The sequence below is a fragment of the Pygocentrus nattereri genome, chromosome 10 (assembly GCF_015220715.1).
Source record: "Pygocentrus nattereri isolate fPygNat1 chromosome 10, fPygNat1.pri, whole genome shotgun sequence".
Classification (NCBI taxonomy): Eukaryota; Metazoa; Chordata; class Actinopteri; order Characiformes; family Serrasalmidae; genus Pygocentrus; species Pygocentrus nattereri.
In genome coordinates this window covers 40,107,353-40,119,031 of record NC_051220.1, presented here as the reverse complement: position 1 = coordinate 40,119,031, position 11,679 = coordinate 40,107,353, and the positions used below count along the sequence as shown (strand labels likewise).

General features: G+C 39.4%; 1 protein-coding gene across 3 annotated transcripts; it reads right to left on the bottom strand.

The window, feature by feature from the left end:
* Window positions 1–2,378: 2,378 nt before the first annotated feature.
* fhl5 (four and a half LIM domains 5) lies at window positions 2,379–10,868 on the bottom strand. Of its 3 annotated transcripts, none has more exons than XM_017724051.2 (6): window positions 10,566–10,868; window positions 10,166–10,340; window positions 8,749–8,923; window positions 6,677–6,846; window positions 5,314–5,500; window positions 2,379–2,741 (listed from the first exon to the last, which is right to left on the bottom strand). In XM_017724051.2, exons 2-6 carry the CDS (start codon window positions 10,322–10,324, stop codon window positions 2,590–2,592), a joined length of 843 nt encoding a protein of 280 aa, XP_017579540.1. In that variant the 5' UTR covers window positions 10,325–10,340; window positions 10,566–10,868; the 3' UTR covers window positions 2,379–2,589. The 3 variants fall into 3 exon arrangements, with proteins under 3 accessions (XP_017579540.1, XP_017579542.1, XP_037398072.1); XM_017724053.2 differs by having other exon boundaries at window positions 10,166–10,337; XM_037542175.1 differs by lacking the exon at window positions 10,566–10,868 and having other exon boundaries at window positions 10,166–10,395.
* Between the last annotated feature and the right edge of the window lie 811 nt (window positions 10,869–11,679).

The window sequence follows — 11,679 nt, the reverse complement described above, 5'->3', positions numbered from 1 at the left end:
GTGTAAAAAGTGATTTCAGAGCCACTCGGTTCTCCCTGATGGAAACTGTTTACCTTCAGTGTTTTGTGCTTCTGATCATTTTAATAGACGTCAGCGTCACTAATTAATGACGTTCTATTAAAAGACTGGTTTACCAAGAGAGACGCTGGAGGACTTTCACCTGAAATGAGTTCATGAAGCCAGTCTGGTTATAAAAATGATAACAGGACCAGATCAGAGCCAGAATTACTCTTTTAGTACTTTTACTTTATACTTAAGTACATTTGAAGGGAAATACTTTAGTACTTTTACTCAAGTGGGGGTCTAAAGGGAGGAACTTCTACTTTTACAGGAGTAATATTTACCTTGGGGGTCTCGACTTTAACTCATGGACATGGTTTGTGTACTTCGTCCACCTCTGCATTTGAAAATACCTGTTGGCCATTATATGGTGTGTAAATTTCATGATGAATGAACCAAAAGAAATGGCCAAAAATGACTTAGTAAAAATTCTGGTTACATTGACTTGCATTAAAAGTAAAGTATGTTTTTTCCTTCCCCTGTAAAGTGACCATTTGGAGATACGAGGTTTTGCAATAAGCAAACTTTTGAAATCTGAACTGTTTAAAAAGCAGCAAGTGTGCGTCAGCTTGTAAACACACTGTGCAACATTAGAATAAATACAATTAAACATATAATCAGACATAACAATAATTTCTAGTTTTCAGAAGAGAATGTTTTATGTCTTGTGAACTAGTTAGAAAAACAAAGTTTGGTATCAGTTTGGTTTCTCCTCGTTTCTATGCTCATTGTCCCTTTAATCAGCTCCACTTACTGTATAGCTGCACTCTGTAGTTCTACAGTTACAGTCTGTAGTCCATCTGTTTCTCTGATACTCTGTTACCCTGTTCTTCAGTGGTCAGGACCCCCAAGGACCCTCACAGAGCAGGTACTGTTTGGGTGGTGGATCATTCTCAGCACTGCAGTAGCACTGACGTGGTGGTGGTGTGTTAGTGTGTGTTGCGCTGGTTTGAGTGGATCAGACACAGCAGTGCTGCTGGAGTTTTTAAACACCTCAGTGTCTCTGCTGGACTGAGAATAGTCCACCAACCAAAAATATCCAGCCAACAGCGTCCTGTGACCACTGATGAAGGACTAGAGGATGACCAACACAAACTGTGCAGCAGCAGATGAGCTGTCATCTCTGACTTTACATCTACAAGGTGGACAGACGAGGTAGAAGCGTCTAATAGAGTGGACAGTGAGTGGACAGTGTTTAAAACTGCAGCAGCACTGCTGTGTAATGTTTTTTTGAGCAAATAAATGTTAACTGCACAGAGAAATGGCTTGATAAATGCACAGTATACTGTAAATGGGCTAAAATGGAGGTTGAAGTCCATTTACTCAGTTTACTCTATTCACACTTGCACTTTTGAATCAGTCGTGCTTAGAAATGTTTTTGTTTATTCTATTGACAAACTAATGATTGATACAAGCTTAATGGGGGCAGTCGTGGGCTAGAGATTAGGGATCTGGCCCTGTGACCGGAAGGTCGCCGGTTCGATCCCCAGTGTCGACAGTCCATGACTGAGGTGTCCTTGAGCAAGACTCCTAACCCCAAACTGCTCCCCGGGTGCCGTGGATAGGGCTGCCCACCGCTCTGGGCAAGTGTTCTCACTGCCCCCTAGTTTGTGTGTTCACTAGTGTGTATGTGGTGTTTCACTTCATGGATGGGTTAAACTTCAAGATTGCCTTCCACATGTTTTTTATTCAAGGGTAGAGTGTTGTCCCAGTGGTAAGCCAACATGCCCATTTATGGGATGGTTTTGTGCTATAAAACAGAAGCAGCTGCTGTTCCACTTTTTTATCTCCATTATCATCATCTCTGAACATATATGGTGAATCATAAATAACCCTTTTTCTTAATCGGAGCATCTTCTGCAGTCTGCGCAGCATCATTGACACTGATGCTCTCTATGACTCGAGCATGCAGCAAAAAATTACATATAGACAGTGACAAAACCACAATAAACATTTTTATTTTGCGGATTAAGTCTTTCTGAGTGCATTTACAGTAGTTTTACTTAAGATACAGCAATGGTAGATTATTCAAAAGCAGCCTTCTAAACTAATTTAAGCACTTAATATTTGAGCCACACAAAAACATTAGGCTGGATAGCTGTACTGGAAGCAAATCCAGTCAACATTGGTTCCTGTACACTCTCAGAAATAAAGGTACTAAACTGTCACTGGGGTGGGACCCTCAAGGCTCCATCTCAGTACCTTCAGTCAGGGAACATAACTGAACCATAATCCACTGAAATGATCTGTTCTAAGCTGGACTGACTCCACACACCCCGCCTCGCCTCGCCTCCAGGCTTTTATTCTACTGCTCTGTTTTAAAACATTCGGTTATGAAAAGGAACAAATACCAACTTTTCACCTGGAGGAACTGATTTAAGGGACACAGCTGGAAGTTTATTTCTGACAGTGTAGTTTAAGCTGAAATGTCACCAGTGCATGTGGAAAAGTGTACGTTGCTCTGCAGCTCTGTGGACAGGCTGTAGATGAAGGCCTGCGGAGGAGTTTCTCTGGACTCTTCAGCTGAGTTTACTTCTCACGGCCGCAGTCGGTGCACAGGATGTCGTCGCGCTGGGTGAGGAAGCCGCGGCCCACCAGAGAGACGGAGCAATGCATGCAGATGAAACACTCGCTGTGCCACTGACGCTCCTCAAACGACACGTACTTCGCTCCAGCCAGACCTGAAACATACGCATGTGTTATGTGAATGAAGGTTCTCGCTTTTTTCCCCTCCACATTTAACCCATCTGTGAAGTGAAACACCACATACACACTAGTGAGCACACACACACACACACACACACACACACACACACACACACACACACACACACTAGGGGGCAGTGGGCACACTTGCCCAGAGTGATGGGCAGACCTATCCACAGAGCCCAGGGAGCAGTTGGAACACCTCAAGGACACCTCAGTAGTTCTACATAGAACCACAAACACCGGTTCTTTAAATTGTGAAATTCTTCAGAAGGTGCTGTAGATGAGTCTATATAGAACCTTTCTGAAAAGGGTTCTGTATAGCACCCAAAAGTGTTCTATTGTTACGATGACTAGTTTGTTACAATAGAAGAACAATTTTGTGCACCATATAGAACGTTTTTCAAAAAGGTTCTATATAGAATCATCTACAGCACATTTTCCATCCATCTGAAGAACCATTTCTTGATGCAAAGAGCCTTTAATAATGCAAAGGGTTCTTGGTTCTATTTAGAGCCATTTCTTTACTAAAGAACCCTTGAAGAACTATCAGTTTTAAGCCTGTATTAAAAGCCACTCCCTGAATTCACAAATTCTAAAACTAAACCTCAAAATCTTTGCCCATATGTTATGTGTTGTCAATATTTACCACAATATACATAGCATATATTGTAAAATATTATTAATATATTACTTTTTGAGGGAACTATAGAGGTGTAAAACCATAAAAATGCAGTGAAGTAAAAAGTACTTTAAATACTTAAGTACTTTTAAATACAAGTACGTTTGTAAAAACATTAATAGTATTTTTATAACTTAAATTTTACCCTGAGTAATATTTTTCCACATTTATCATTGTTATACATTTACACCTGGAGCTCAATATAGCAGAACGTCTTTTTCAGAGAGTCGTAGATTGGAGGCGTAAGTCTGGTCTGGCGGTTTGTTAACTGAGGATAGTTTTTTAATGGCCACAATATGATCTTTTCATCATGAACCTTTAGAGTAGCAATGGGCATCCTCTTAATTTTACAGGCTGAGGCTTGGAGGGATATAAAACTGCAATATGTGTGATATTTTTGCTCATATTAACTTATAACAACAGTCTATAGTCTTACAGTCTATAGTTTAAGTCTACAGTCTCACAGTCTTTAGTTTTACAGTCTTTAGTTTTACAGTCTATAGTTTTACAGTATGTAGTCTTACAGTCTATAGTCTTACAGTCTATAGTTTTACAGTCTATAGTCTTACAGTCTATAGTTTAAGTCTACAGTCTTTAGTTTTACAGTCTATAGTCTTACAGTCTATAGTTTTACTGTCTATAGTCTTACAATCTATAGCCTTACAGTGTGTAGTCTTACAGTCTACAGTTTTAGAGTATGTAGTCTTACAGTCTACAGTTTTACAGTCTATAGTCTTACAGTCTATAGTTTTATAGTCCATAGTCTTACAGTCTATAGTGTTATAATCTATAGTCTTACAGTCTATAGTTTTACAGTATGTAGTCTTACAGTCTATAGTTTTATAGTGCATAGTCTTACAGTCTATAGTTTTATAGTCTACAGTCGTACAGTCTATAGTTTTGTCATCTATAGTCGTATAGTCTAGAGTCTTACAATCTAGTCTTACAGTCTATAGTTTTATAGTCTATAGTTTTACAGTCTATAGTCTTACAGTCTATAGTATTATAGTCCATAGTCTTACAGTCTAGTTTTACAGTATGTAGTCTTACAGTCTATAGTTTTATAGTCCATAGTCTTACAGTCTATAGTTTTATAGTCCATAGTCTTACAGTCTATAGTGTTATAATCTGTAGTCTTACAGTCTATAGTTTTACAGTCTATAGTTTTACAGTGTGTAGTCTTACAGTCTATAGTTTTACAGTGTGTAGTCTTACAGTCTATAGTTTTACAGTATGTAGTCTTACAGTCTATAGTTTTATAATCTTTAGTCTTACAGTCTATAGTCTTACAGTCTATAGATTTACAGTCTATAGTCTTACAGTCTTTAGTTTTACAGTCTATAGTCTTAGTGTGTTTGAATTCTAAGGAAAAACATGAGAACAAATAACATAAAGTGCTATCAGTAACATTATTTTTACTTCTTTAGCTTGTTCACGCTCTCACTATCAGTTCTTTCTTAATTTCCTTAACATACATACTAAATAGCTCAGCTAGCTAACGTTAGCCTACCCCCTTTTGTCACGCAAATCTAAAATTTAGCAAGTTTGCTAACAAGCAAGCAGGAACGACTGGATAGCCAGCTATATTGACCTTAAATTGACACAAACTGATATTAGAAGCATCTTCGCTCTGTAACTACTGTTACTTACTGTTTCACTCATTATATAAATATAACTGGTGTGATTGGCCTTTTCCATAACGCTAAACAGCAGAGGATTGTGTCTCCTTCAGCGTTATGTAAGGAAATCACTGGTAGCACAGCTAACCAGGCACCGCTGGGTTAGAGCAGCACCTCTCGCAGTTAAAGCCCCCTGAAAATGGCTTAAAGATCATCCAGGAGATGCCCCTGGTGCTGAACACTCACTTGTGATGGGTTTTGTGCAGCCCACACATTTCTTGGCGTAGAGGTTGCTGAAGCAGTCCAGGCAGTAGGGGTAGTTCTCTCTGGAGGTGAATCGCTGACCGGCCAGCTGTCTCTTACAGCCGATGCAAGTGAAACACTCACGGTGCCAGGGCTTATCTTGGTAAGTGACCCCACCGGTGGTGATGGCCTTCAGAAAACAAGCAGCATTAAATTAGATTCCTATTGTATTCAATCATTTTCCCAATGTTAGACCTACAACAATGCACCGATTAGCTGCTTGTTTTACTGATTTTACTGTGGACGTTAACAGAACACAGGCTAGAGGAAATAAGGAGCGAAGATTAGGGTGGATGCAGTATTGATAACAGCTCAATCTACAACCAAAAGGTCAGCAGGTTGTCCCCAGATATGTACTCCCAATACGAGATCAGACCCATGAGACCCAAACAGCATAAAGTGATAGGGCTGCCCACCGCTCTGGGCAAGTGTGCTCACTGCACCCTAGTGTGTGTGTGCTCACTAGTGTGTATGTGGTGTTTCACTGCATGGATGAGTAAAATGCAGAGGTGAAATTTCCCCATTGTGGGTCTAATAAGGGTCACTTATATTATATACACACACACACACACACACACACACACACACACACACACACACACACACACACACACACACACACACACACACACTCACTGGCCACTTTATTAGGTACAGTTGCTTGTTAACACAAATAGCTAATCAGCCAATCACACCGCCGCAGCTCACTGCATTTAGGCCTGTAGAGGTGGTCAAGACGACTTGCTGAAGTGCAGGCCGAGCATCAGAACGGGGAAGAAAGGGGATTTAAGTGGCTTTGAACGTGGCGTGGTTGTTGGTGCCAGACGGGCTGGTCTGAGTATTTCAGAAACTGCTGATCTACTGGGATTTTCACGCTCAACCATCTCCAGGGTTCACAGAGAACGGTCCGAAAAAGAGGAAATATCCAGTGAGCGGTCAGTTGTGTGGATGAAAATGCCTTGTTGATGTGAGAGGTCAGAGGAGAATGGGCAGACTGGTTCCAGATGATAGAAAGGCAACAGGAACTCAAATAACCAACCAGAATCTCTGAGGAACGTTTCCAACACCTTGTTGAAAGTCTGACACGGAGAATTAAGACAGTTCTGAAGGCAAAAGGGGGTCCAACCTTTTACTAGCAAGGTACCTAATAAAGTGGCCGGTGAGTGTATATGTATAAGAGGTTAAAGGGAAAGAATTACAATGGAAAGAAAATAAATGACTGTTATACATTAACAAAATAAACATAGATGCGATGAGAGCACAGCGTTCCCAGCCTGGTAATGTGGGTGTAAAGTGTATGGCTCACTTTTTTGCAGGCACAGCACTGGTAGGCGAACTGCTTCTCGAAACAGGGGACGCAGTAGTAGCTGTTTTCTTTGGGGATGAAGGACTTGGTTCCTATTGGCTGCTGGCAGCGCTGACACAGAAAACACGTCTCATGCCAGCTGTTCCCCTTGTACTCCATTTTTCTGGAGCCTAACACAAACACAGAAGGACAGAGGAACAGAGAGGACTGGACACTCTTTAGGATCAACAGCGGCGCAGCCCTCTAACGGGCTGATCTATGGCTCCTAAAATAAAGTATAAGGAAGGATTAATATAAAGAATGCAGCTACACCATTGGGTAAAAGTTTGGAATCACTTACCACATTAGTAATTTGTTATTTTATTCATAATAATAACGTATACAGCATGGATGAACAATGTTACCACCTATTCCGTGAACGAGGAGTGAATAAACGATTAATAATATACTCTAATCATCTGCTTATTCTTCGTCAGGTAATGTTTATCATTGTGGACACATTTTAAAGTTGATTCATTTTTACTTACAGCTTCCTAGAGCTCTACGAATAATATGACACCTTAAACTGTACATGATGAGCATATTACAGTTCATATGTTAGCTGCAAACAACTTGGTTTATATTAACATTAAATCATTAATTAAGATAAGATAAGATAAGATAAGATAAGATAAGATAAGATAAGATAAGATAAGATAATCCTTTATTAGTCCCACAGCGGGGAAATTTACAGTATTACAGCAGCAGCAGAGTAACAGGAGTAAGGCACTCAATAATAGAAATGGGAAACAGTATAAACATTATCAACATTATAAATAATAAAATAATAAAAAATAAAAATTAAAGCTAAAATTAAAATTAAAATTTTACGGTTGTATTTGTTCACGTCTGCATACGTTTATGAACCTTATCACAAATTTCCATCGAAAATCTCCCATGAAAGTAAAAGCTACTGTTTATTTGTTTTGTTTTGTTTATATATCGCTGCTGTCGGAAGAAAACCTCGTATCTCCATTTTTGTTGTTTTTTTTCATTTTTGACATCATTTGAAAAAACCTGTGGCTCTTTACATTCTATGTAAATTTCATGAAGAATGGACCGAAAGAAACGGCCCAAAATGACTTGGTAAAAATTTTGGTTCCATTGACTTCCATTAAAAGTCAAGTAGGTTTTTTCCTCCTCCTGTAAAGTGACCATTTGGAGATACGAGGTTTTCTTTAGCATTGGTGCTGTGCACACACTGCAGTTATTCAGATAGACAGATGAACAGATGGGACTGTTTTCAGCAGCGGTGCAGCTCTCTAATGGCCTGAGCTTGTCAACCTGTTAGTTTTAGCTAAAAACTTTATGCTGATGTAATTTTTACAGACGAATGCAAAAGTTTGACTTCCTAAGTGTAAATAAGTTGAAACAGCAGATTTGAACTTCTGAAGCAATCAGATGGACATTCCTCCCGATGGATTCACCGTTTGTTCATCACGAGTGCTTTTTGATTGTTTACATTCTGGAACTGACTCTGATATAATCTCCCCTGGTGGCCGGAGTGAAGCACCATTTAGAAGCAGATGAGCAGCTGACAGTGAGAGCTGGCCAGGCCACAGTGCGGCCTCCGCACAGGGGGATGGTTTAACATGCCGTTACAACTCAGCCTATCAAAGTAAACGATCTCAACATGCTCATGTAAATAGAACACATGTAATATACCAGTCATGAGCAAAAGTTTGGGCGCCCATGGTCAGATGACATCACTTTATTTACTGAATTTAAAATGGATGAAAAATAAAAATAAAAAAAATGTGGCCTATTCAAACATTATGGAACAAATGTAATGTTTTTCAATCTGCTCAGCAAATAAATAGTAAGTGTGCAGTATATTTTACAGAACGTCATATTTAAGTGTGTTCTCTGTCCCAGCACTGAGTAAACTGTGTTATCACGTGCCAACCCCTCATGCCCTGGAGGGATGAAAATAGGAGTTTAAATGATTGATGACGGTGTTATACCAGTGGCAGTGCATCATCACAAAGTTAAATTTACTGTTTGGGTCAGGGTAGAGGAGCAGCGTGTCCTACCTGGCATGACGGTCTTCTTGCAGGTGGTGCATTTTGAGGAGTACTCGTGGGAATAGCACTCTGTGCACAGCAGCAGCTCATCTTTAGCAGCAAACGCTTTCTCCACTAAGGACCGGCTGCATTTGGCACACTTGAAGCAGTTCTCATGCCAGTGTCGGTCCTTGTAGGACAGATCCTTCAATTTACAGACACTCAATTAAGAGCTGCAAATATGCTTTATTCTTATGTTAATCCAGGAGACTCAGGGTCTGTATGTGGGTCCAACCTTCAATGCTTCACTCTCATAATTACTGAACTTACACATTAGTTTCATAGCAGATACTGAATCATTTACAGCAGATACTAAAGAATTCATAGTAAACACTAAATAATTTACAGCAGATACTGAAGAATTCATAGTAAATACTAAATAATTTACAGCAGATACTGAAGAATTCATAGTAAATACTAAATAATTTACAGCAGATACTGAAGAATTCATAGTAAATACTCAATAATTTACAGCAGATACTGAATGATTTTTAGTAAATACTCAATAATTTACAGCAGATACTGAATCATTTTTAGTAAATACTCAATAATTTACAGTGGATACCGAACAATTCATAGCAGATACTGAATAATTCATAGTAGATATGGAATCGTTTATAGCAGATACTGAATCATTCAGAGTAGATACTGAATAAAACATAGTAAATACTGAATAATTTACAGTGGATACTGAATAATTTTTAGTAAATACTGAATCATTTACAGCAGATACAGAATAATTTGTAGCAGATACTGAATCATTTTTAGTAAGTACTGAATAATTTACAGCAGATACTGAATCATTTGTAGCAGATACTGAATAATTCATAGTAGATATAGAATAATTCATAGTAGATATGAAATAATTTATAGCAGATACTGAATGTAATGTATAGTAATGTCTGAATAAATCAGAAATATTATAAAATGAACAGTCATCTCTAAATAATTCCTAATACTTACCGATTAGGTTAGTAGTCACTGAATAATTCATAGGAGGTAATGCTATAACTCACTTCACTTAAACAGTCATTGTCATATTAATTTCTATACATAAAGTGCAGCATTGAATTCAGTTTGTGAACATTTCAACATTAATAAAGTGCATTACCACTGCACACTGATCGCTACGAATAAATGAACTAATAACTAAAAGCATTATGTTGATGTAAAATGTTTCAGAAACGTGTCAAATATGCTCACATTTAAGTAAATACCTCACTTTTTCAGCATTTTCTGATCAATAACTGACTTAGAATTCACCAGTTTAACATGCAGCTGCTTTTCGACGCGTCGGTTTCGTGAAGTTGGCTTTGTTAATGAGCGAGCTGTGGTTAAAGCTCCGGTCGGAGCTGATCTGCAGGAGCAGTGATGGTGTTTTTCTGACCTTGCTGTTGCAGCCTATGGGCGTAGAGCACTCCTCGCAGCAGTTGGCGAAGAGGTTCTCGTAACACTTGGTGCAGTACTGGGTGTCTTCTTTTAAGATGTATTTCTTTCCGAGCAGAGAGTCTTTGCAGTAATGGCAGTCGAACCGTTCGGTGGACATGGCTGTTTATGACCTGCTGGTGGAGAGCAATCAACAGGACCATTAAAATGTTACTGCTTCATTGTAGCTCAGCAAATGGGCAAGTGTGCTTCTGCAAAAAGCAGCTGCCCTGAGAAACGACTGGCTGCTGTTTAAGGGTCTTTAAAGCACAACGTCAAGCTTGTTCAGGACATGCAGAACCACACAGAACATCCTCACTGGGTTATCTTTAAAGTCCTACAAGACGGTGGTAAATCTGTACCTTTAGTGCAGCTCAGAGGTGCTCTGAGTGGACGCTTGCAGGATGGTGGTCCGGCGTAGGGTGGGACAGCCAGGGATTAAAGGGATGCATTGAAAAGACCATCTATAAATACCATGGCTCATACTAGCTGAAATCCCCAGGGACAATGACCACGCTGCGCATATCTACACCTTTTATGGGAGTTCACCCACTCCACACTTCTTATGGTTCGGGACGTTGTAATTATTGACGGGAAGCATAAAACGTTTCTGATAGAAATAAAAAAGGAACATATCAGGGAAAACCAGAAGTTTCCTTGTTTTTTTTTAAAAAAATAGGTAAATCTGTGCAGGTAAATCTTTCATTCATCAAGGTACAAACAGTGTAAATGGTCCCTCAAAGGTTCTCCAGTGGTTTTAAGGTCTGATTGTGGAGCTTAAATCAGGTTCTCCAGGTGAAAAGTTGGTATTTGTTCCTTTTCATAACCGAATGTTTTAAAATAGAACAGTAGAATAAAAGCCTGGAGGCGAGGCGAGGCGGGGTGTGTGGAGTCAGTCCAGCTTAGAACAGATCATTTCAGTGGATTATGGTTCAGTTATGTTCCCTGACTGAAGGTACTGAGATGGAGCCTTGAGGGTCCCACCCCAGTGACATGAGGGGCACTGACCCAGCGACAGGTCATATCCTATTTTCTGAGAGTTTGCAGAACGTACTGAATACAGTACTGTGCAAATGTTTGGGTTCTCTATTTTCTTAGTGAAAATAAGTGAACACATTGACTAACACAATTACTGTTTGTTTGATGTTATATTTTTTCCAATTTGTTAAATAAACCCGAAATTATTTACTAAAATGTGCAGAACAAATGTCATATTTAAGTTCGTTCACTGCTGCAGATGTTTTAATTTGTACTGAACCAGCAAAACACTTAATCGGGGGTGCTTAAATTTTTGCATACAATGGAACATTGAAAAGCAGCATGTCACGATTGGTTCCTCCCACTCCCCCATGTGCCTTGTTTACTTCCCGGTCGTCCACTGTTTCTTTGTTTTGATTTCCACCGTCCTGCCCCCTTGTTTTGTGACTCCGCCCCTGATTGCTTCCACCTGTTTTCCACCTGTGCCTTGTGATCCCT